This window comes from Symsagittifera roscoffensis, chromosome 9 (assembly GCF_963678635.1).
Source record: "Symsagittifera roscoffensis chromosome 9, txSymRosc1.1, whole genome shotgun sequence".
Lineage (NCBI taxonomy): Eukaryota > Metazoa > Xenacoelomorpha > Acoela > Convolutidae > Symsagittifera > Symsagittifera roscoffensis.
The window spans coordinates 17,099,405-17,124,564 of record NC_087070.1 but is presented as its reverse complement, the minus strand read 5'-3'; the positions used below and the strand labels follow the sequence as shown (position 1 = coordinate 17,124,564).

The following is a 25,160-nucleotide window of genomic DNA, read 5'->3' as shown; positions in this document are numbered from 1 at the left end:
TTTCGTTAGTTTAAAAAATTTAGCAAACAGTTTTGCCACATTTCAACTAAATAATAATCAAAGTAAAATTTCAAAAGTTAATTCGTCTGAGTCGTCCACTAAATCAAAAAACTGACTCATTTCAGGATATATTTTAAGTAGAGAAATATTCAAGTTCTGGTAAAAAATCTGAAAAGTGTGAAAATCAGTCAGTCAAGCGTAAGATTTTTGTGGAAAAATAGTTTTGCTTTTTTAAGTCATCATTTTTTCATTCTAGCGAACCTACCTTAACAAAAAACTAATTAATGATGACAAATGTAATTTGGTCACCTCTTGAGTATTTTGTTTCGTTGATAATGATTTTTGATAGAACATCTTTACGTTTAATTTGATTGCATGTTTAAAAATAGTTTTTAAAATTTATTTTTCTAGCTCATGAAGCTTAACTCAAACATTTTTTAAAAACGGGCTAAAAAACTCACGTTCTCAACAAAAGCATAAGTTCTCAAAATTTGAGCCATTTTTTGGTTTTTCATTTTAAATTTTCAAAGTTTTTTACACTAATTTTTTAAACAGAAATCTCAGTTTAAATGGTACTGAGATGTCTTTTTTTCGTAGTAGGATCTGATAGCAAACTGATCAGTAGCAGAGAAAAAGAAAAGGATGCTGATAAACTTTTGGCGGCGAAGTAAACTTCATGACTCATCCTAAAAACGAAATGAGAAATCAATGCTGAACCAATAAGTGTTTTGCGTAGGCTTGTCTATTGCTAAACACTTAGCACAGACTTGTCGGACTTAGTTTATATAATAATTTTTTTTTGACCTTTCTTGTTAATTTGAAAACTTTAGCAATTAAATTCGCCACTTTCCAACTAGTTAGCAGTCAAGGAAAATTACAAATGTTAATTTGTCAGAATATTCGACAAAATCAGTAATTGACTTATTTTTAGGTTGTAATTCAAGTATGAAAAGATTCAAATTCTAGAATTAATTTGAAAAATAAAAAAACAGTCAATCAAGCTTAAGATTTTTGTGAAGTTTTGTTAAGCTTTTTAAAGTTATCACTTTTTAATTCTAGTGGACCTATCTTAACGCAAAACAAATTAATTGTGACATACTTAATTTGGTCACATTTTGTGTATTTTGTTTCACTGGCAATGATATTTCAATTATCCACCAAATATTTTGATAATACATCATCACGTTTACTTTGATTGCATGTTTAAACCTCCAAACAAACCTCTTCAAAAACGAATTAAAAGATTTAAGAGAACAATATGATACAGAAGATGAAACATAACAATTTTCAAGCTCATGACGCTTAACTCAAACATTTTTGAAAAACGTCTAAAAACAACATTGTAAAAGGGAAAGACAAAAAATACCAGAAAAAAAACAACAAAAAACTTTTTTTTTGTTCTCTTAAGTTCTCAACAAAAGCATAAGCTCTCAAAATGTTATTACTGCTCGATAAACTGCTTATTCAATTGAAGCAAGAAATTTGTAAATTTCTTTTTTCAAATTGACTGTTACTGCTAATGCGTCATAACTGGCTTGCGTCACTTAACAATTATGTAGACTCATAATTGGCGTGCGCTACTTGAGAAATTTTGTAGACTCAAAGTTTTACTTGTTCAGTTTTTCCCAGTAGCGTTATTGGTCATATTTTTGCTTGTGTATGCGAAGTGTAAGTTGGCCTCTGTGTTTCAATGTAGTGGCTTCGCATAATTCTGAGATTAGAAAACTTAAGTTTCAAACTGACTTGTGCAATTGATGATTCAGGACATGTCGGATATCTTCTTTAAACGATAGCTTATATATAAGCTGAGCGACACCAAATTTGAGGGCTGTTTTAACAAAATTAGTTTAATCCTTTGTTCTTTTTGATTGTTCGAGCGACTGAAATGATCCCATTTTTATCGGTGCAGTTAAAGTTGCTAATTGGTTAGCACACTTTTTTTGAGTTTTCTTGACATTGGGTTTTTCAAATTTTTCTCATGTGTTCAAGCCCATATTTTTAAAGATTTGATTTGAGAAGGGATGGCCAAGAAAGCCGGGAACCAATCAAGTCAGAATTAAACTCTTCACAATTTTTGTTCGATCAAGAACTTAAAGGTTGTTTTAACGGAAGCAAAAAACTTTTTCACTCAAAAAAGGAAAAATTGCGAAAACTGTTTTTCTTAAAGTGAACTTGAAACAAGTTAGAGTTCCTAACATGTTACAGAAATGGTTTTGAAGTTTTTTTAAAAATTAGCAATACTGTGTTTTTTCATTTACGTATTTATTTTTTATCAATTAAAAACATCCAAACAAACGTCTTCAAAAACGAAATAAAAGATTTAAGAGAAAAATATGTTACAGAAGATGAACATAACAAAACAGCAATAAGCAAATAAGTGTTCGAAAAATTATTCAAAAATCTTTAAAATTTTTCACTGAGACATCAAGGATGTTGATTTGAAAACAAATATTGAATTTCTTTAAATTTTTTTAGAAAAGCTTTTGACAAAAACTAGAAATGGTTGATTTTCAAAATCAAGTTTCGGAATTTTTCCCCAAATTTTGTCATTCTCGTTGATAATGGAAAATTTTTAAGGGGAGTATGTTATTTTTATTAAAATCTAGTTTTAGCTACCGAGCAAAGACAAAAAATAGTCAATAATATGTTTTTTTTGGTTAAATTGAAAGTCTTCAAACATAATCATTTTCTTTTGTGGTCTTTTGAAAATCAAAACTTGGTGATATTAAATTGTTACTTTAAATAGATTTCACTAAAAGTTATTGCACTGCGCCAAAAATCCTTTTTTTGTACTATGTAAACGCCTAAAAAGCATGCAAAAACTAGGTCAGTATCTATTTAAGCAATCAGAAAAATCTTTCAAAATTTTTAAGCAAATTGTTAGTGAGTTTTTTTGTTTGATTTGAATTAGTTCCCTCAAAATAAATAAGTTTCTGTGAAGTGGTCGTTTTTAGTCGATTGGTTATTTGTTTTGCAATAACAAAAAAAAAACTATTTTTTTTAGATGCGGTCGGTATGAGTCGAATCTGAATTGGAAGTTTTACGATTTATCGATGTTTGCTCCAAATCAAAAAACACATAGTTGAATCTATTTGCCTTCTAAAGATAGTTTTTTTTACTCATATTCATCAGTAAAAAAGTATCTTTACAAATACAAGGGTAGGCAGTTGCTATAACACACACGAAAACAAAGTTTCTCCCTATTTTTTAAATGGTCGGACTAAAAAATATCACTCGATTTTTGAGCCTTAGAAAACAAAGTGTTCATAAGTGAAGAAAAAACTCGTTTTTTGATATTACTTTCGACAGCATCATATGGACCATCACAAGTTAAGTTTGAAGAAAGCGGTGGATCAGTTTTCGAACTGAGATAAAATACGGAAAACAGAGAAAATTGTGGTTAGCTCTAAGATGAACTGATTAATTTTTGATGGCACTTTCTGGACTCTGATGTAGAAAATGAACCTCACAACGAGCTTAATGTTCAGTTTTTAAAACTAACTCTTAATCCATTTAATGAAAAGCAGGATCAAGTTGTCGAAAATCTGATCAAGCAGCGAAACTGAATTTGGAAACTAACGCATTTTCTACGCTCCTAAACTCTGAATTCTCTTCGGAATGCCTATCTTGCTTGATATACCAAAGCCAACTGGACGGCTCAACATAACAGAGAAAACATCAGACGCATTTAATTTTGTACACACAAGAGACATATTGTAAAAAACACATCGAAGTTTGCGCTGCGCTGAATAAATAGATGCAAGATACTGCCCAGTTTCAGTAATAAAGGAACCACTGTTGATAACAGTTTGATTTCGGACTTGGACAATCAACCATAAAATTTTAGCATGCGTTTGTTCCGAGCAATTGCAGTTCACTTGAACGGGTCAAATAACATGGATACTTGAACATTTTTTATTAAATTTTTGCAGAAAAAGTTCGAGAAATGGCTTTAAAAATTAGATGGGTTAAAAATAGAACACAAGAAGGAATGAAAGTTATTTTAAAATGCTTCAATAGAACGTAAAGTTGGTCTCGATTTAACCTGCTGGGGAAATCTTCTGTGCGAGGACTGTAGAAAAATCTATAATTACGAAATGCAAACAATTGCAACTCTGGAGTCTGTTCTATTTCAAACTTATTTATTTTTCTGAAACGTAGTCACACAATGTAAATTTAATTGTCGACTTTATTTTCGAATTTTCGAATTTTATGCGACTACTGGTAAGAGCTATTTTCCGGTGCCTTTTCCTTGAGTCATCGAGTGTGTGGAAAAATGCTTGTCATACAATTTTCATACAATTTTGAAAATTGGTTCAAAAATATATAAACTATTTTCTGCGGTTGTTTGATTCTATTAAAACAGTCTGGTGAAAAAAAATCGATATAAAAATCAACTTTTTGTTTATGGAAAAACACCTGTCATACAATTTTCATATATGGAAAACTGTTTATCATAGAGATTTCATACAATTTTCTGTACGTATGCAATTGTATGAAACTGTATGACAAGAAGTTTCTCATATATGGAAATTGTATGATAAGAAGTTTTGGTCAACCCGGGGGCTAAGCAATACATCGTATTTCATCGTTTTCAGTCATGATTGAATCTATATAAAAATCGGACAATATTTTCCAATGTCGCTCTTCAATAAGTAATACAACTTAACTCAAATTGATTCACAATAATATATAGTTTCAATTGATCTTTTCAACCTGCTGCCACCGGCGTATCTTTAAAATCCGATCACTCTCATAGGTTAAATTAGACCGCCTAATTATTGTTTTAGGCAACTTTGTCTAACTCAAAGGAAGCTCTCAGAAGTCTTGTGCTGTATCATATTAAAGCCCTTCCAGTCGTGATTCGGATTCTTCAAAAAAATTATGATAAGGGTAGCAAATTGCTATGTTGCTATGTAAAACGCACTGAAAATTCCGACAAAAAAAAACAAATTTTGAGCGGATATGATCAAAGGCGTAGAAAATAGGGTTTAGCGACACAACACAAGCATAATAAAAACAAAAGAAGTAGAAAAAAAGTGAAAGAAAAAAAAACTTGTGGACAAAAATTACGTAGTCTCGATAAAAGACACTTAGGAGGGTAGCTAAAGCTGGAGGTACGTGTTTGATACTTTGAATTTTGAAGATTGATGCGGGACAATTTGCGTTATTTCACAAATTGGACTTTGCCCAAAACCTTAGTTGTTTCCATACTCAAATAAGTGACATTTCCCAAGGACAAAAACATTCTCCTACAAAAACAAAAAATTCTGCAGAAAAAATTTTTGCAACCGTTTCATTCAATTGACCTTTTCATCTCAGTTTTGATAGGGTAGTTTATAATAAATTTCAAGAAGTATCTAAAAACAGTTGAAAAAATTCTTTTGACTTTCTTTGAAAACTTTTGACTTTCTTAAACAAAAAAACCTTTTCTCCAAAAAGCAAACCACGACTGTTGAAGTAGTGAATACTCCCAAAACCGGGTTTCTCGATTAAAGGGTGAACTTGAGAATTGGTACGGTAGTTTCTGAGAAAATCAAAAAAAATTCTAACACACGGTCATTGTTTCAAAACTTTGATTTTTTTTCCGAAAAAAATTCGGCGTAGTCAACTACAAAAGTACACTCACAACAACCTGTTGTTTAGGTTAAACTTATGATATCAGATTTGGCGGGTTTCCATCGAAAAAAGTCCAAAAAACGGCCATTAAATCAAGACCTTGACATTTCTGAGAATCATAGCTTTTTGTGTAAGAAAATGGGCATAGCCACTTATGTTCGAGAAGTTCACGCAACCTGTTATTTCGATTGAATCGAAAAACTCAAAGAGTTTTTTTTTTCAGAAAATTGAATGAGTTTCAGGAAACAGTCAAAATATCGAAATTTCAAAACTTTTTGTGTAGAAGAAATTTGGGCGTAGTAGTGTATGTAAAAGAGCTTTCCTCAACCCATTTTTTGGATTGAACTCGAAATCTCAGATGAGCGGATAGTGTTCGAGAAAATTTGAAAGTTATAAACTTTTTTTTAATTGCGTTATTTCTATTGAACCCAGACTCTTATATTTAGGAGGTTAATTTTCTAGAAAAATAAAAACACGGTTAAAAAACAAAAAAAAAAATATTCCGAGCTCAAATTTTTTTTTGGCGGAGCCGTTTATGCAAGGAAGCTTTTCATTGACGGTTTTAGTCGACCAATTCTCAACTTTGGAAGGGTAGTTTTCCAGAAAATGAAAAAAATTATATGGGTCAAACATTCCCTCAGACTTTTCTGAGGGCTGTAGACAGAGGTATGATAAAAATAGAATAGGGAAATAGGCTGTCTTTTTTTGATACCCATTTGAACATCGGTAGTATAGTTTTTGAGAAGAACTACAATTTTTCTCAAGCTGTAGAAAACCTTCCAAAGCGTATAAAAACATTAAAAACCCAATCCCATACGTTTTCATAACACCTGTTTTTGTCAAATAGAAGTTTTAGGCAAACATTTCAAGTTATATATTTGAATTTTAAATTAGCAACGGAACAAAATTTACGGAGCAATCACAGAGCCAAAAATTTTTTTAAGCAGACACAAATTGATCCGGAAAAAAAAAGATTAAATAAAAACTTTGCCAAGTTTCATTTCCCCCTGACACTGCAAGGAACATTATAACATACTACGAGCTTACAGCACAAAATAATCAGTGATGTTTGAATATTTGTTCCTTATCACTTCCAAATCTTTTATCACCATTCATTTGGAACAAAAATTTGGAACAAAAAACCCACTTTGAACAAAAAGCAGAGATCATATATTAAAAATGAGGCGAACTTTAGGCAAACACAAGCAAAAAAATGCAAAAAAGCTCGACAAGTAAAAAAAATAAGAAAAAATGTTGAGCTAAGTAAAATTTTGCTGTAGTCCAGAATCTATCCTCCGACCGCGAAATTACCGGTGACATCAAATCATCTCAGTATGATTAATTTCTTTGATTCAGATTAGGGACGTTGGAATTGGAATTTGATTCGGAATTCGGAAATTGAGATTTAAAAGTCCAAAATAGATCACAAGGTCAAAAACTCTGAAGTTTATAGCGTCAAAAATTCTGAAGTTTATGAAAAATTTCGTTGAGACAAGAAATACTTTACAGCTTATTTTTCCGATTGAATCCTTAATTTTAGATTTCTCATCGCAGTTTTCGAAAAAATCAAAATTTTTCCAAAAAAAAACAAAATTTTTTAGATTTTTTCCTATTTTCAACATTGATTTTGTTTAAAAATTAGGGTGTAACCGCTTTGCAGAGACATTTCCTAGCACCTAGATTAAACACTTTATGTTAGATTTTGCCGCGTAGTTTTGGGCCTCAGATTTGGCACATTAGTATCGAATAGGCGAGAATTTTCCAAAAAAGGTCCGAATTTTACAAGCCATAATTTTGGTTCCTCCAAAATTAGGATGTAGAAACTAATGCATAAACGATCATCGGAAAATGAAAATCAAAATGGTTCAAAAAATTCTCTTAAAATTTCGAAGGTTGTAGAATATCGTGTGAAATAAAAAGAGACTAGCGGAATATGCAGGCACACTGAGGTGTAGTCGTAGTCGGTCTTTTACTTGCCACAATTTTTTTGATAATCAGTGAAAATTTGCCATATCGTCTCAAAAAGTAAGCATAGCCAACTGACAAATGGAGAAGAGTTATGAACGCATAAACAGGAAAACTGGCTTGTTTAAAAAAACCATCCTTCGAATTCGAAAAAAAATGATGCAATCAAAATTTTTCGAATACGAAAACATTTTGCAACTGGTGCTTTTTCGATGAAACTAACCGACTTTGACAAAATTAGATCAAAAGCTAAATTTTCAATTCGGCTGGGAAGCCTGAACATTTAAACCATTTTCGAAACTAGAAGTCGATCAAGTTTTTGGTGACCTTTTGCTGTTCGATAGTGGACTTTGGGCTCATTAAATCGAAGGAAATCAATTGAACTTAAAAAGAAATCAAAATTCAAACCGCGAAAAACCTAACAAACTTTATAAGTTTCCTGAGAAACAAAAACGGACAAAAACTTATCAAAAAAATTTAAAAGACTTATATACTCTTAATAAAAAAACAAATCCAGTGTTTTCACAAGACCTAATTTTTTAAACAGATGCAAAGCTTCGCTTCGCAAACACTTGCGCAAAAACGACAAAAAGCAGCTCTATATTGTGCAATAAAAAATTAGACATAAGCATAGAATGAGTGAACAATCGTCTAACTTTGAGATTCGAACCTGCGACCTAGTGATTAACACTCTCACACACTAACCACTCAGCCACGGAAGCATAAGACATCAAACACTAGCCACGAATAAAGCAGAGAATAGCTGCTAGGCAACTTCCTTTGCTACAAAGAAATTTCCAAGTAAGTGAACACTTAAAAGAACAATTTCATTTGCGAGTTAGGTTAGAAAAGAAGGTTCGTAATAACACACTAAGCTTCTCGCAAGTGTAATTAAGAGGAACTAGACAGCAATAAACCAGATACAAAATTATTTTGCTACGCAGCAAAAGTAAATCAGATATGAAAATGCAAAAATGCCGCCAAAGAAATGAGCACTTTTCTTTGCGACTGAAGTTCGAAAAAAGTAGATAGCGAAATATGAAACTACTATCCGATTTATGGCACCCTTGCCGAAACTCCAGACTGACGATATTTGGCAAAATACTCTGCACCGCAGGCAAATCTTCAGAAAAGTCCCGTTTGTTTTGGAAAATTTGGTCAAAATTGCTCTTTTGCGGCGCTCCCTCAAAAATGCTACTTAACAATCACAAGTTCGAGGAAAAACTAAATTAAACAAAATTGTCAGCCAAACTAACCTTTACTATTAAAAATCACAAACTTGTTCAAAGCATGCGAAAAGCTACAGTTTTGGGATGAGTTTAACATAGATTGAAATCTATCTGAGGCTTTTTTGATTTCTAGTTCTTCTGATTTTCCCATTTCTCCCACAAAATGATTTTTATGTTTTTCATCCAGTTTCGCTTCCGCTGATGTCAGTAATTTGACCTCTACTGCCTCATCTGGGTAGTCAGAAAACACTGAGATTTGAAGGACAGCAACTGTTTCAGAATTCCTAAAAAATGATAGAAATGAAAACTTGGTTAATTAGTCATAAAAACATAACTAAAAAAACACTTTAATTGGAACTTTGTCTTCTTGGATTCCTTAAAAGATTTCAAAATTCATCGAATATGTGTTTTTTTTTAATTCAGCAGTTGAGTTGAATTCAGCTCAGTTTAAACTCCCATATAGCAAGTTTATTTTTTTACCGAACTCAAAACAGTAGAATTAAAAATGATAAAACTGAGCAACTTCAACCAGAAAACGAACCTTTTGTTTTTCAGGCAGCAATTTAACACAATCGGGTCTGACGAATAGTTAAAGTCCTTTGCAAACTTGATGTCGAAATTCTCCGAATTCACTGCTATTTCTTTCTGCAGTTGCAACTTCAATTCTTCTCTTTGCGAATCGACCTCGCTTTTATCGTTGTCAGTTTCTAACAAGTAGGATTCGATTCCCACCTTCGGCTTCTTGCCCGGACACGTGATCAAGGACCCCTTCGCGATTCGCTTTGGTTCATTGAAGACTTTGTTCAGGTTGTAATTGAGACTCGGCATAGGGAGAATATCGGTGATGGCACGGATGACCTATTGGCGAAATGTTTACACATTTGGTAAATTTGATTTCGTTACAATATTTCCAACCAACAAATCCAGCAATGGTTTTTTCAAGGCTTATGATCAATTTATCAACTATATTTAAACATCGCCATTAGACAGTCGGTCATTGAGTGCAACAAAACAAATGAGCGCAACATAAGATTCAATGAGCGCAACAAAAAATATATATGACCTGAAACTTCTTTGAATATTAAGATAAACTAAGGAGACTTTTTTGATAAAATTAACCCAATTTGAGAAAATTGTTTCAATAAGTAAATTATTATTTCCACTAGGATATCTAAAAATGAAAATCTACTTTCGAAGCTGGAAGCCGATCATGATTTTTGTGACCTTCACACTTTTCTGTTCAATAATGAAGTTTGCCTTCAATGAAACAAACGAAACGAACTGAACTTGAAAAGAAATCAAATATCGAAAATCATCACGACCTATATAAAAATTTTCACTTCGTTGAATAACTTCTAAAAATTGCAACAACAAATTTTTAGCAACGTTGATAACGAGAAACCCTCATATCTTTTCATTTTTGAAGAATCAGTTTTTCCAAAAAAACAAGTTTTTTCTCTATTTTACAGCTAGATTTGCTCACTTAAAAAAATTAAATTCAAGGCTAGTTTGTACTTTCTCTCTCATTATGTGCACTATACTTTCAGCAAACGTTCTACGAGGACGCAAAGCTGCACATTGCAAGCACGAAAAAACGGCAAAAAGGAGCTCTATAAATTCACGGAAAAAACAATGATTTTGAAAATGAAATTCACTTTGAAAAAATGAAGAACCCTCCAACGGGATTCAAAATACGATCCGCGCGGACTACTAATGTCCCTGTGCAGTGAAGCTTTCCCTGTTGCAGTGAAGCTAGCTCACGATATGAATATCACAAACATAGACAACCTACTTAGAAAAGAACAAGGAAACCGAACAAAAAACCTTCCTTTCCCTGTTGCAGTGAAGCTAGCTCACGGTACGAATATCACAAACATAGACAACAGATACTTAGAAAAGAACAAAGAAACCGAACAAAAAAACTTTTTTTAAACTTTCGAAGAAAAAAACGTATCACGTTGAAGTTTTTTGAATTTAAACACTGTTCATGTGTGGCCCTTTTTTGTAATATTATCCCATTTCAATTATTTTGTAAAGTTATCTATCCCATTTAGAGAAAACTGGAACAACTTGTTAATTTTTTTCCGCTGAAAAACCTCAACCGTACAACCCACTTTCGAAATTTTAAATCACGTTTTTCGCGACCTTTACACTTTCGCTGTTCAATGATGGATTTGGCCTTTATTAAACAAATGAAATGACCTAAAATTAAAAAGCAAACATAAGTCAAACCGCAAAAAAATGAAATTTGAGCTTGAACAAATTTTGAGACTGTCTTCTCAAATACCTGAATTTACACTTAACCAGATATGAATGAGCTTTTCAACTACTATACTTTGATGCTATATAGAATCACTTCGAAAAAAAAACCATAAAACGAAAAAAGAACACAAAGATAATACAGAGGCGAAGCGGAGCTTTGCATCAATTTTGATGCACAATTTATGCCTATGGTTCGAAATAAAAACATGAATAAAAACATACAAATGCAATGCATATAATGCAATGGGTTTTCGAGAAATACTTGAAAACAGGTCCATTGGAAATTTTCATTCAGATGATTTTTATTAAGCTCTTAAGTTCAACAATATTACCGTGCCAAAAATTTGCGCAGCACTTTACAGAACTGCATTAACTCTACAACTGACGATAGCTTTTCCATCGGTAACTGCTAAATAAAATTATCAAAAAACAAATAAGCTAAAAGAAACTTCATCATCATTAACCTTTCAATGAAAAACTTCATCACAAAAATCTCCAAAACAGATGATTTTTTCTTGCTTAAAAACGCAATTCTAGCAATTGAAAAAGGCACTCATAAAAATTTCAGCCGAAACTTGAAATTTTAGTTTATACAGTGCTGATTTAAATTATCCGGACAAAATGAACAAAACTTGAATTTTCAAACACATTTTTCTCAAATTGGGTTAGTATTAGACAAAAAATGAAGAAAACAAAAGTTGTAGAAAACAAAATGTAGAATGTCATCTGAATTAATATGGTGCGAAACTAATTTTTCTTCGAAACTCCCAACCAATATTTTACCCCAAAAATGGGCCATTTGGCTTTTTACCATTAATCAAAAATTACGCTGAAACTACTTTGTATATTGATGAGGAATATATATCACAAAAAGCCTATTACACAGCCCAACAAAGTTCTAGAAGCGTTATATCTCCAAAAACCTGTATAAAAGAAAATACGTTTGCTTGATGGCCAAGAAATGTGATTGTTACTATATAAAACCCAAAATATTTGCTTAAAAACAAATTTTAAGCATTTACTCAAAATTTTGGAAATTTAACTTTGTAACTTTGTCGGGCTGGGTACGAAGCTTCTTGTGATATAGATTACTCATCAATTAACACAGCAGTTTTAGCGTAATTTTTGATTAATGGAAAAAAGCCAAAATGAGCTATTTTTGGGGTAAAATATTGGTTGAGAATTTCGGAGAAAAAAATTGCACCATATTAACTCTGATGAAATTCTAAAACTTTTGATATCTTCATTTTTTGTCTAATCTCAACCCAAATTGAGAAAAATGCGTTTGAAAATTCATGTTTTGTTCGTTTTGTCCTGATAATTAAAATCAGCACTGTATACCTAAGGCAAGCTAAGCTGTACAACAAGAGCGATGATATCAACTCAAAATTATTAGATTAAACTTTTTAAAATTATTAAAACAAATAATTGGAAATGTATTTACGAATGAACAGCGTATACATTCTAGCAAATTCATTGGAGAACATAAAAACTGAGCTGCACAACGCGAACATTAAAAACAACAAAAGAAAGATTTAACAGTAAAAAACGCTGAAAATAAATTGAAAAGCATTGAAAAATAAAAATTACCCGATAACCGGATTTGAACTGCCAAGCTCAAGATTATGAACTTTTCGTCAAGTGACTAAGTAAGCCAGCTGCTCTATAGAGTCAACACACCATCAACCAAGAGGGGAAGTTGCACTTCGCAAACACAGTCAACAAAAGTCGAAAGGAAGCTTTAAAATCCACGAAATACAAAAAAAACAGCCAACAGATAGTTGGAAAAGAGAAACACCCGGACTTACTTTTTGAAAAAAATCAACTGTCGATTTTCCAAGTAAAAAATAGATGGACTTTCTTCTTATAAATCTTTTTTTAAATGAGTTAACAAAAATGAGTAACTAACCCAATTTGATAAAACTAACCCAATTTGAGAAAACTTGAAAGATAAAATTTTTATTTCGCTGGGAAATTCGATAATTTAATTCCACTTTCAAAACTGAACACTATTGCCCTGCTGAACACTTCGTGACCTTAACACTTTTGCTGTTAGACAGTCGAGTTTGCCTTCCTTTTAACAAAAAATGAACTCGCATTAATGCAATTGCGCTTGCTTGTATAGCGATAAACTTGAGTTAAGCCCATTCATCGTATTGTTCACGCACCCGAAGTCTAGATTCAACAAAAAGATAGATCCCAGCTTAAGTGTTCAAGGTATAATTTTAAACTGACCTTTTCTGAGGTATTGGGTGGTTTATTTTTGCTGTATTTCTGGTGGAATGATTTTATCTCGCGACTGAATAGCTCCAATTCGGCATGTGAGAGTTGGTTCAGTCTACTCATTCCCCCTTTGCCACACTCGTACACCTAAAAAAAATCAGAGCTGCAAAAACACGTTTTGAGTTTCAAAAAAAAACGTTTTAAACATGTTTAAAAAAAAATTAAGCAACCAAGCATTTTCAAGCAAGCGCTTGATGGGAGTTTTTGAGTTTTTCAATTCCAAGCAGATTGCGAATATCATTCTGGATAAAACCCATTGAGCTGAACAATCTCTCAAGCTCTGCGGAGCTCGGCGAGAGCTTCTCCGTATTTATTGCTACTTAAGCTGTTTTAAACGCTGAAATATGTAAAACTCTAAACACTGTAATAAACGTGTTTTAAACAAAACATGTTTTTAACATTGCAACTCTGGAAATAATACACGTTTCACAAAAACTTACGGAAAAAAATAACAAGCGCAGTGGGGGAAGAAAGAAAAGCGTGGATTACCCTTTGGATTCCTGGGGTCCACAGAGGTGTGGTTTCGATAGAAGAGAGCGATTTGTTGACTGAAGATGTGAACTTCAAAATCTGCTGCCGGATCTTCTCTGCGTAGTGCTCCTGAAAAAATCTCATTTTTTTTGCTCCTGGCCACCCTGTAGTTTAGCACTGTTCAAAACTTCTACCTTCATTAAGCTACTTATGTATTAAATGGCAAACAATGGCTTTAGAAGGCTAATTATTTATCATATAAAATGCATTCACCGATATTTGATGACCCGAAGCTGAGCTTTGTTGTTGCGTTTGCTGCCCTTGTAAATTCACGCCTGTCCCTGAATGTTGCGTGGAGACTGGCATGGTATTTTCGACTGAACTCGGCGCCACAGGCGACGGATTACTCATCACGTTGTTAAAACTCGAGTTGGCTGCCGATGTTGAGAGATGAGGAGAGTACGCGTGCATTCCCACTCCACTTGGAGACGCCATTTGAACTGCCGGCGAAGTTGATGACATCATTGAGTTGGGGTTCTAATTGAGGCTACATTATTAGAGCACGGGCCAAGAATCAATGCTTAAACTTAGTCTTCTTGAGCATTCAGTGCAGTCTGTTGATTAAACGTCTTTAATTGCTTCACACCCTGCACTATTTCTGCAGTTCCTATCCAAATTAAAACTATTCTATTGTTGCTATTATTAAAATACAAATTTAAATTCGATTCATTTGCCTCTATTTAGTTAACTGAGATTATAGACTATTTTTCGTGTTCTTTTTTTACCGAAGTCATCTGGGCTCCGATCGTTAGTTGAGACGATGGGTGCTGTTGATGTTGTAGTTGACTGGTTGGATAGTGGTTGCTGTAGCCACTGAGTGATGAGACGTTGGACATGGCTGCCGCCGCCGAGATGGGAACCTTGAATCAAAGAGTTCCTTCACAGATACAACCATGTCATCTTTTAGAACATCTCCAAGCAACAGTGCTTTAAATTGAAGGTTTATATTTGTTTTCTAAGAATTCAATTACATCTTTTACAAGGTTCCTTGAGAAAATTACTCAGTGTCAATCAATGAAATTTCTCTTTTCACGATTTGTAAATAGATTTGAAAATCACGCTAAACATTATCGCCTACGAGTCAATTAAACCTTCGACAAGCCCTCAATTTAACTTTTAACATTCTCAAAAATAACTACTTTCTTGCATGATTTGAGGCTCGTTTCCTTTACTTACCATTAGGTCAGGTCCATTTGCGACCATTTTAAGACCACCGACTGCAGCTGCTGAGGAACTGTTCATGCCTGTGTTTGGTGACGTCATCATCACAGCCTGGGAAGATGGCACATTCCCAACGGCCGGCTTCACGGCTTGTCCATGCATACCTAAGAGGTTAGGGAGTTCAGCATGGTGCCAAAATTAGTAAACCTTCAAATCTAAACGAGGGCTTAAAACGACTGAACCAATTACGATTTCATTAATTAGAGCTCTTTGTTCTTTGCCCAACCCGAGATTCCTCGAGAAAACACACCTTTATCTGGAAATGATTTAGCAGGGTTTTGTAATGATACGTTGGATGAATGTTTGTTTAGCCACTGTGCTCAAATTCAACAAACTGTTCTCTTGTCTCAAAAAATAAAACCATGCGAACGTAAGCCATGCCATCATGAGGTTTTCAGACAAATATCCACAACCGTGATAAGAGCTGACTTAGCTTGATAACTTCACTGTATTAACCCATCATAGCTGGTGCTCCTTGTTGCTGTCCAGATGTCGGGAGTCCAACCCCCTGTTGAGGAATACCCCCTGGGAGGGAGGACATCGAAACCGGCACTCCAGAAGATGCAGTTGCCATCCTGCCCACACCCTCTACACCTCCTGCTCCCCAGGGGACACTGCTCACATTGCCCCCATGTGGTAACCCCACTGGCCCTCCCCCACCTTGCATCCGATGCTGCATTTGGGACATCAGGTTTCCCTGTTGAAGATAAAGCAGTTGCTAACTAATTGTTCCAATTAAACATCGTTCTCTCGGAATTGAGTTCTCTTGGATTCGAGAGTCCCTTTCGGCAATTTTGGACTCGGGAGTTACAAATCACTTAATGGTAAGCAATTTTGAATTCGGGAAATTGATTTCCACGCTAAATTATCTATCACAAAGACCAGCCGAAATTTCAGCTAAAGGATTCCGCATCCAAAAAAAAATATTAAAATTATTGAAAAACGCATTGTTTTAATCCAATTTATGTTTTTTTTTAGATAAAAATAGAACATATGCAATATAAGATTCATTAAGATGAAGGGTAAACTGTCAATGAACTCAAACCAATATTCAAGAAAATTTGTTGTCTTGAAATCTTCATAAAAAGTACCTAAGCCAAACGGTATTTTTTATTCCACTGAGAAATCATTTTGGTATTAAAGTCCCTTTTCGAAAAAAAATAATCTTGCACAATTTCCCACCGCAAAAATCAGATTTGGGCATGAAATTTTAAGACATTTTCTTGAAAAAAAAACAAACAAAAACAACACTACGTGATTGAATGCCTTCACTGCGTTTATTGACACTTGAAAAACATACGATTCTACCAATAAAAAGTGTCTTCTCTTTGATAAATATAGGATACTTTTATCCTCAAGAACACAAACAGTTGCGAATACGGCAGTTCGAATAAAAAAAAGACAACAAGCAAAAAATGCCAGAAAACTAATTAGCCAAGCAAAAAAATTTTTTCTCTTTTAAATCTTAAAAAGGAAAAATCTCTTTATTTTAAAGACCAAATAATACTATTTCCATTAAGCATCATATTAAGCAGTGTAAAGATCTGAGGACGAAACAAGCTATATATTTTAGAGCGTTGAAAAACTCAGTTTAGTGGAACTTTTTAATGGCTCACAAGGAATGGTTGCAAAAACCGTTGAGAAACAAATCTCCAAAGATTTTGTTAAAATATGCGATTGAGGCGAGAGAAGTTACATAGAAAAATATTTGGTCTATTCACACCATTTAAAAAAAATGTTCGTTCTTTTGCCCTTACAATTGTTTATTTTCGTTTGCAAGTGTGCTTTTTCTATCCAACAGATATTCTCAGCGGGCAAAAAAAATTAGTCTCTGAAATTAAATGAACTACGCTAGATCATTAAGTGGTAAAATTAGGCAGAGTCTGAGCTGCACTTTGCAAAAAAAACGGGAAAAACTCGACAAAGGACAAAAGCTGTGACTCATCTACATTCTTCCTATGGAAACTGCGTTCATTGATACTTATTACTAAAAACCAACCCAATTGAGAAAACTGGATCGATAGATTATTTTCTATTCCGCTGGGAATTTTCAAAAACAATCCATTTTTGAAGATGTTTTCCGCGACAATTGATATTTGTTTTTTTTGGGGAGAGAAGAAGTTTGCCTTCCCTATAACATAGAATAGGACAAAAAATCTAAAAATAAAGCAGCGAAAGATCAAATTGAGCGCGATCAATTTTAATACTTCCTGAAAAAGGAAACCCACAAGAACTTCGTTCCTTGACTTTTAATAACTTCGGAACAATGCATGTCAAGTTTTCATCGAAAACAAATAAACCCTTAACTATTGTTTTATAGATGCAAAATATTTTTTATAAAATCCAAACATAGCCAACAGAATATTGCAAAATATACCAAAATTACCATTTGGTACCCTTTTCGATGCGCCACTTGAGTTACACACAATTTTGCTCCAGTTGCGCTAAGAACACAAACACAAACATAAGTAGAAATTAAATGAAAAATGTTGAAAAAATGGACTTTGCACAAAACATTGGTTTATTATAAACTAAAGTGAGAGGGAACATTTATGAGATAGCATAAAGGACATAACACTTTCTTTGCGAAAAAAATTAAGTAGTCAATGAAAAATTCTCACAACCGGTTCTTGCAACCTTGATAGGGTAGTTTGTAGAAGAAGTCAAAAAGTGGACTGTGGGGAGCTTCAGTCACACGGCCTGTTTTTTGATTGAAAGCAGTAAAACTGAGACTTGGGAGGATACCTCGATTTTTTGGGTAAAGAAAACCTGGGCGTGGTCGCTTATACAAAAAACTTATCACAAGCCGTTCTTTGAACGGAGGCCCAAAATTTTCAAAAAACGAAGAAAATTTTTTTAAATTGACTTTTTCGAGGGCGATAACTTTTTATGTAAAAAAATTTGGGAAGGGCCGCTACTGCATTGGATTGCATTTCCAATTCCCGTTTTCTTCATTGACCCCACAATCCCTGATTTGGGAGGGTAGTTTTGAAGAAAAATCTAACATTTTCAACAGGGGTAAACGGTTAAAAAATCAAAAATTTGATTTTTCTGAGAATCATAATTTTTGAGCAAAAAAATATGGGCGTAGCAGCTACGCAGAAAAGATTCACGCATGAACCCAAAAACTCGGATTTGAGAGGGTAGTTTTTGAGAAAAATCAATAAGGTTAAAAAAACTGTCAAAAATCAATTATATGACTATTCCCAGGTCCGCAAGTTTTTATGTAATTGAATTAGGGCGTAGCCGCTCATGTATAGAAGCGTTCCACAAGCCATTCTATTCCTTGAAACCAAAATCTCCAATTTCTAAGGGTAGCTTTTAGGAAAACGAATAATACAAAAACAAGGTTCAAATAATAACCCACAGATCTGTTCGAAGGCTGCAGAATGTGGGTCAAGTAAAAAGACTAGTGGATTATACACGCACACGGGGAAGCAAAAAATCTAATCCCATCTATTTTCCTGGTGTCTGGTTATATCAAGCAATAATTCTAGACAAAGATGCCAAGCAAGACATTTGAAATATAAATTAGCAACGGAACCAAATTTAGAAAGCGGCAAAAGCAATGTCCTGTCGAGATTCGAATACCAAACCTTAGAGTACAAAAGCGACTGCGTTACCTCCAGGCCAAATGAGAAGGAATATGGAAAATTTAAATAGTAATAATAGTTCAATTTGTAAAACATTTGTTTACGGGAAAAAAGTCTAGCTCCCGATTACAAGATACTGTATACTGTAGGCACGTGTAAATAAATGATTCTGAACTATCACAGCAGGAAAAAATATAACAATCATTTGATTTGGAAGCTGTTGGAGCGCGCTTAATGAACGCGAGCAAACAGGAAAAAAATACATATCGTTTTTAGAAAACCGTTCATATATGGATTTTAAAACACTTTTGAATACAGCTATTTTTAATTTTTGAAAACTTTTGACAAAAATACTAATTTTTTAAATAGAGGTGAGGCTTAGCTTCGCATACACTTGCGAGAACACAAAAAGCAGCTCTATAAAAGGCAAAAATAAAACTTTCTCGAATTAGTAGAAAAAAAATTCGGCTACCTCTAAGATTCGAACATGCGACCTAGAGATTAAGAGTCTCACACACTAACCACGACAACTTAAAGGTCACCGAACACTAGCCACAATTAAAACAGAGAACAGATGCTATGCAATTTCCAAAGCTACAGTGAAATTTTCAAATAAGTGAACACATTTAATGAATACTTTTATTTGCATTTGAGTAAGGTTAGAAAAAAAAAGATCGCAAGTGTAAAAAAAAATCAGTGAGAAAATTTATCAATCTAAATGGAAATTCTTTAAAAACCCAACTTCAAAACTTTAGAGTCCAATCAAATTTGAAGTAAACAAACGAAGAAACCATCAAATTTTAAATTTGAAGTGAACAAACAAAGAAAACATCAAATTTTAAACTTTTTCCTGGAGAAAAAAATTCAAGATAAAAAACAAATGAGCGTGAAAAATAAGACTCAATTTCAACTTAACAACACAATGCATTTGCTAAAATTTTAAAAAAATATATATATATCTCATTGAATCGCTTTTTCGTCCATGAACAGATTTTGGCACAGAGGCGAAGCTTCGCTTTGCAAACACTAAGCAGAACACAATAAAAACAGCTCTAGAAACTTTCATAAAAACAGAAATGAGCTTCAAATTAGCAAAAGTTTGGCTACATCCAAGATTCGATCTGCGACCTACTGCAATCGCGAGATTTTGAGTCTCACGCACTAACCACTCAGTCACGCACACTCAACCACCGTCAAACACTAGTCACAAATAAAGCAGCTACATATGCTAATAAACTGCCAATGCGATTCTGCAAAAAAAGGTACCAAATACCAACAATGTTGCAACTAATAATTTGGAATATACCAAACTGAAGGCATCCAGGCTAAATTTGAATGTAAGAAATCGAAAAGCGTAGAGCCACATTATGTATAAATTATGCGTTTCGAAAAATTGCGAGGTATATTGAGTTAGAAAATTTCTGAAATCGAGTTTTCATTATTGATGTTGTTTGAAACAAAGCGCTTTTTGGTTCATTTGATGAATTAAAAATGCATCAACTGTGTTAACTTATTACTATTCGAATGTCACAGCACATGCTATCAAAAAGCTGTAACGGTGCCCCAAAAGTGGCACTAATGTTTGCGACTTAGGTTAGAAAAAAAACGTTCTTAATAAAAGTCTAAGCTGACGCTAGTGTACAAAATTTAAAAACCGCCGCTTTACGCCATTTCTTACAAATCCACTAGCCCTACAATCATGCTCAAATTCACTGTTAGAGCCAGTCGTGCCTGTTGTTGTTGTTGTTGCTGCTGAATCATCATTGGGTTGCCTTGAGGAGGCATTTGGGCCGATGGCTGTTGTTGGGCACTCATGACGTAATTGTTCGAAATGGGCACCCGAATCAATTGTTGCTGTTGCGAAGTGACCACCTGCTGTTGTTGATACATTTGTTGTTTCTGAATATGCTGCTGGCGCTGCTGTTTCAATGAATCTAGTTTCTAAAAAAAAACATTATCATTCTTACAGGTGTATTAAAATTTTTCATTCACCATATTTTTCTTCAATAAAATTTTATATTTTCTTTTCAACTAACTAATTTTTACAGATCCGTTTTATGGTCGAAAACAGACCGCGTTGCGGATTTGCAGTTTTCGGTCACCAATTTAACTTATGGAAAAAATGATTCCACAGGAAATAATTTTTATGGGTTTTTAAACTTCATACTTTGAATTTGACGAAGTGGTTGCTAAAAACGGATGTTAATTATTAACTAAAACTATAACCTTTTTGCTACTTTTGCTTCAGATTAACTGTTACCATTTTTTCCTCTAAGATGACTATTCTCGCCCTGAGACCCCTGAAAACAGATTAGCCATAAACTCTAATGGCGCTCTCTCAAGTGCTTGGTACTAAAACTATGGATAGTTTCATCATTTGAACACAGGCGCTACGCGCAATACACCGAAGGCATAGAAACTGAAGCAAAAACCAAACAACTTGAACAACTAATAATTGAAGAATAACAGTTCTAGAACAAAAAATCGTACTAATACATGTATACACCAAAATTTTGCTATATCGAGAAAGAGCCTGAAATAACAGTTCTAGAACTAAAAATCGTACTAACACATGTATAGGTTAAATTTTTGATATATCAACGAAGATCATAAAATAACTTCTAGAACTAAAAATCGTACTAACACATGTATACACCAAAATTTTACTATATTGACAAAGGGCCTGAAATAACAGTTTGTGAGCTAAAAATCGTACGAACACATGTATACACCAAAATTCTTTCTGAAAATATCCTAAACAGAACAATAAATTGAAAATCATTTTTTGCTTTTAACTACATAGCTAAGAAGTAAAACATCAAATTTCACAATCAAACAACAAAGACGCTAACTAAATAAATAAATAAATGAACGAACAAACCAACAAATGAACGAACAAACCAAAAATAAATAAACATAAATAAATAAATACATACATGAATAATAAATAAAAGCAAAACTAAATGAAAGAAAATAATTAAATAAATATAGCAATAAATATCAACGAATAAACAAAACACACCTGATAAATAAATAAACAATAAAAAAATAAATCAATACATAAATAAATAAATACATACATAAATAAATAAATAAACAAATAAATAAATAAACGCAAAACTGAAATGTACAAATAATTAAATTAACATGAAAAAATATATATCTCATGAACAAATAACCAAACAAACAGACCCATAATATAAATAAATGAAAGTAAACGAATTAAATAAATACACATACATAAATAATAAAAGCAAAACTAAATGAAAGAAAGAATAATTAAATAAATATAGAAATAAATATCAACAAATAAACAAAACACACCTGATAAATAAATAAGCAATAAAAAAATAAATCAATACATAAATAAATAAATAAATACATAAATAAATAAATAAATAAATAAATAAATAAATAAAAGCAAAAGTGAAATGTACAAATAAATAAATAGACATGAAAAAATATATATGAACAAATAACCAAACAAACAGACCCATAATATAAATAAATGAAAATAAATAAATTAAATAAATACACACGCAGAAATAATAAAAGCAAAACTAAATGAAAGAAAGAATAATTAAATAAATAAACAAAACACGTGATAAAAATAAACAAAAATAAATATGTACATACATAAATTATAAATAAATATAAGCAAACTAAACATAATTAAATAAATAGAAGAACAGATAATTAAATAAATAAAGATGAACAAATAAAGAAACAAACATACGCAATCACGTGACATAGCGCGATATAGTCCAGCCCACATGATAATTGATAACTGTGGACGTTATTTGTCGACACTTGACAACAGACAACATTAAAAAAAAAAACCCGTTACACGATACCATAACACCTTGACTAAAGTCTTCGGTGTAAATATAAGCTCACTTAACAAAAATATAATATTATTGTTCCGACTTTCATAGGGGTTGGAAAATTTTTCATAGGGGTTGGAAACTTTTCATAGGGGTTGGAAAATTTTTAACTCGAGCAAAGCAATGCGCTTGTTACCATTTTTATTTTAACTAGTAGCGTAGGCGGCGAGCTAAACTGGCTCAAAAAACTCATTCTAAAAAAGGTTGTAGGTAGAAGCGAAAAACAATTTAAAAACAATTCTTGCCGGTTTAGTTTTTTTTTGAAAATTGTAGGTAATTTTTAATCACAAATTATTCGAAACACCTTAGGGACAATGAGAGCATTCAATACTTTGCCCCGACACGAAAAGTATTGTTATTATTAAAACTAACTATGAGGAACCTTGGGTTCCCTCCCTTTTAATAAAAAACTTTTTAATAGTATTTTAACAATAAAAGTCCGTGGAAAGCTCCTAATTGGCTGAAAAACACCACCACCATATTACTGAGCTTAAAAACATAATCTGCAGCTCAGAATTGAAATTAAATTTGCACAAACCAACGTTTTGGACGAGCCGAGAAAAGACTGGGATAAATAAGAAGTTAATCCTAACAGCAAAATATATAACTAGCGATAACACCAGGATAATAACAACATTATCATACTAACTGCTCGTAACATTTGGGGGTACTCCTGAAGAGAGGGTGCACTGTTCCAAATCTGCTGCTCAAACCTGGCCGCCTCCTGCTCCGAAATACCCAAAGAGTCCACAATACCCTTAACGTACGCATTCCTCTTTGGCGTGTACTGCGGGTGGTTCCTCCAATCCATCTCAAACTTAACTGTTCTTCTCAGTCACTCAAAGAAAGCAAAACAAACTCTGAAATAAAAAAAATCAATCAAGCCATACAGTCAAAAAAATAGCCTAATGACGATAAAGAAAGCTGCATTATCAATTAGTGCATTTCGAGACAACGTGCTTGGTAAATTTCAAAACCTGTAGCCAGGGTTGCAAAAAAAACATGATTCTTACAAAAAAAAGTTTTAAACATGTTTAAAACAAAAAAAAACATACATAATTGACAAAATTAGCTGCTCAGCACACGTTTTATGAAAGTTAGTTTTTCAAGTTTTTCCATGCCAAGACAGTTTCGAAGGTCGTCTTGGATATAGCCCATTGTCGAAAACATTATTTCGAGACCAGCTGAACTGGGGGACAGTTTGTCCATCTTCAAAGCGATTTCTCCAATTTCCTTCGAAATCTTTCCCATTGCTATTTGATAGTTCAAAAAAATTTACTCTTTTTTGTCTGTGTATTCTTGGAATTCATTTTTTAGAACCGGTAAGTTCTCTCTAATAAAGTTAAAGACTTCACTGTTGCATTCCGGTTGTAGTCACTATTGCATTCCGGCATCAGTTGTAGTCTAGGTGTAGTTGTTGTAGGTAATATCAAGTCAGCTTTTAACGTTTATAAATTAAAAGTGACCCCTTATTACGGTGTAACTCATGTTTATTGGGACAAATCTCTGTGAAAGGTCTCGGAATATAAGCGCTATTTGTACGGTTCTAACTTGGCTTACAAATCACTGATATTGCTACTAACCATTTGACCGGAATGAAATTTCGGATTCTAATTGATTTTCCAATGATTCTCAATTGTATAACGCGCTCAGAAACAGTTCAAATATTGACCAATCATGATTCGTTGTTTTAAACGCTGAAATTCGTGTTATTTTAACCAGTGTTTTAAACGTGTTTAAAACATGTTTTACACAAGCTCTGTTTTAAACATTGCAACCCTGCCTGTAGCTGAAAAGTAAATTTCAATTTTCATACATCAGATTTTCATGCGCTTAATCAAAGTATAATACAAAACAAGTTATACGCAACCAGAAAAATTGAAGTACCTAGCTACAGTACAGAAAGTTGTCTCAGAATTGAAAATTATCTGAGACAGAATTGAGAATTATTGAGAATTATCTGAATTGAGAACTTTTCTGTTTTACTGACTAAACGACCCAAAATTTACACACCAGAGGCGAAGCGGTGCTCACTTGCGATACCAAACAGACAGAGTATTGCAAGCTGGATAGCAAAAAAAAATAAAAAGCACTTGTGTCGAAGAAAATTGAAAAAACGTCAAAAACCAAATTTAAATATATTTCCTAAGCTTGTCTGGATTGATATTCAATTTGCGAAAAACACATCCAAAAAAAAAGCACCGACGTGGAATAAAAAATTCAAAAACGAATGACGAGTGGCAACTATGCCTATAAAACTTAGGTTATGCCGAAAACAAAAAGGTTCTGAAAACTGAGCTAAAAAGTTACGAAATTCTTAGATTTTTATCTTTCCTTAGATTTTTATCTTTAGATTATTATATTTCACCCCCAAAAGACGCAAAATTAGATCACTAAGCTGCTAAAAATAAGAAAACGATTATGGCCGAATAAATGGGCTAGTAAATTTACAAACAACAGGATTAAACCAAAAATACTTGCAAAAACAGTGAAAATTGGTTACAGAACAAGAAACTTCCAGGATGTGGCAACTAAGCCGATAAAAAATAAGCAGATATGTAATCTTCCGACAT

The 25,160-nt window shown here is 33.1% G+C and overlaps 1 protein-coding gene across 2 annotated transcripts; it reads right to left on the bottom strand.

The window, feature by feature from the left end:
- Nucleotides 1-8,796: 8,796 nt before the first annotated feature.
- LOC134854574 (uncharacterized) lies at nucleotides 8,797-23,444 on the bottom strand. Of its 2 annotated transcripts, none has more exons than XM_063870881.1 (10): nucleotides 23,237-23,444; nucleotides 20,417-20,644; nucleotides 15,567-15,807; nucleotides 15,066-15,214; nucleotides 14,615-14,749; nucleotides 14,103-14,366; nucleotides 13,848-13,958; nucleotides 13,311-13,445; nucleotides 9,355-9,671; nucleotides 8,797-9,097 (listed from the first exon to the last, which is right to left on the bottom strand). In XM_063870881.1, the coding sequence occupies exons 1-10, from the start codon at nucleotides 23,396-23,398 to the stop codon at nucleotides 8,836-8,838; spliced, it is 2,004 nt and encodes a 667-aa protein (XP_063726951.1). In that variant the 5' UTR covers nucleotides 23,399-23,444; the 3' UTR covers nucleotides 8,797-8,835. The 2 variants fall into 2 exon arrangements, with proteins under 2 accessions (XP_063726951.1, XP_063726952.1); XM_063870882.1 differs by having other exon boundaries at nucleotides 20,435-20,644.
- Nucleotides 23,445-25,160: the final 1,716 nt, after the last annotated feature.

What these genes read in the sequence shown, in the direction of transcription:
- LOC134854574 (XM_063870881.1), bottom strand. Translation starts at nt 23,398, where the DNA reads ATGGATTGGAGGAACCACCCGCAGTACACGCCAAAGAGGAATGCGTAC. An exon ending in TCGGAGCCCAGATGACTTCG is followed by an intron (nt 14,367 to 14,614) that starts GTAAAAAAAGAA and finishes AGCCTCAATTAG; the next exon opens with AACCCCAACTCAATGATGTC. An exon ending in TGCTGCCTGAAAAACAAAAG is followed by an intron (nt 9,098 to 9,354) that starts GTTCGTTTTCTG and finishes ATCATTTTTTAG; the next exon opens with GAATTCTGAAACAGTTGCTG.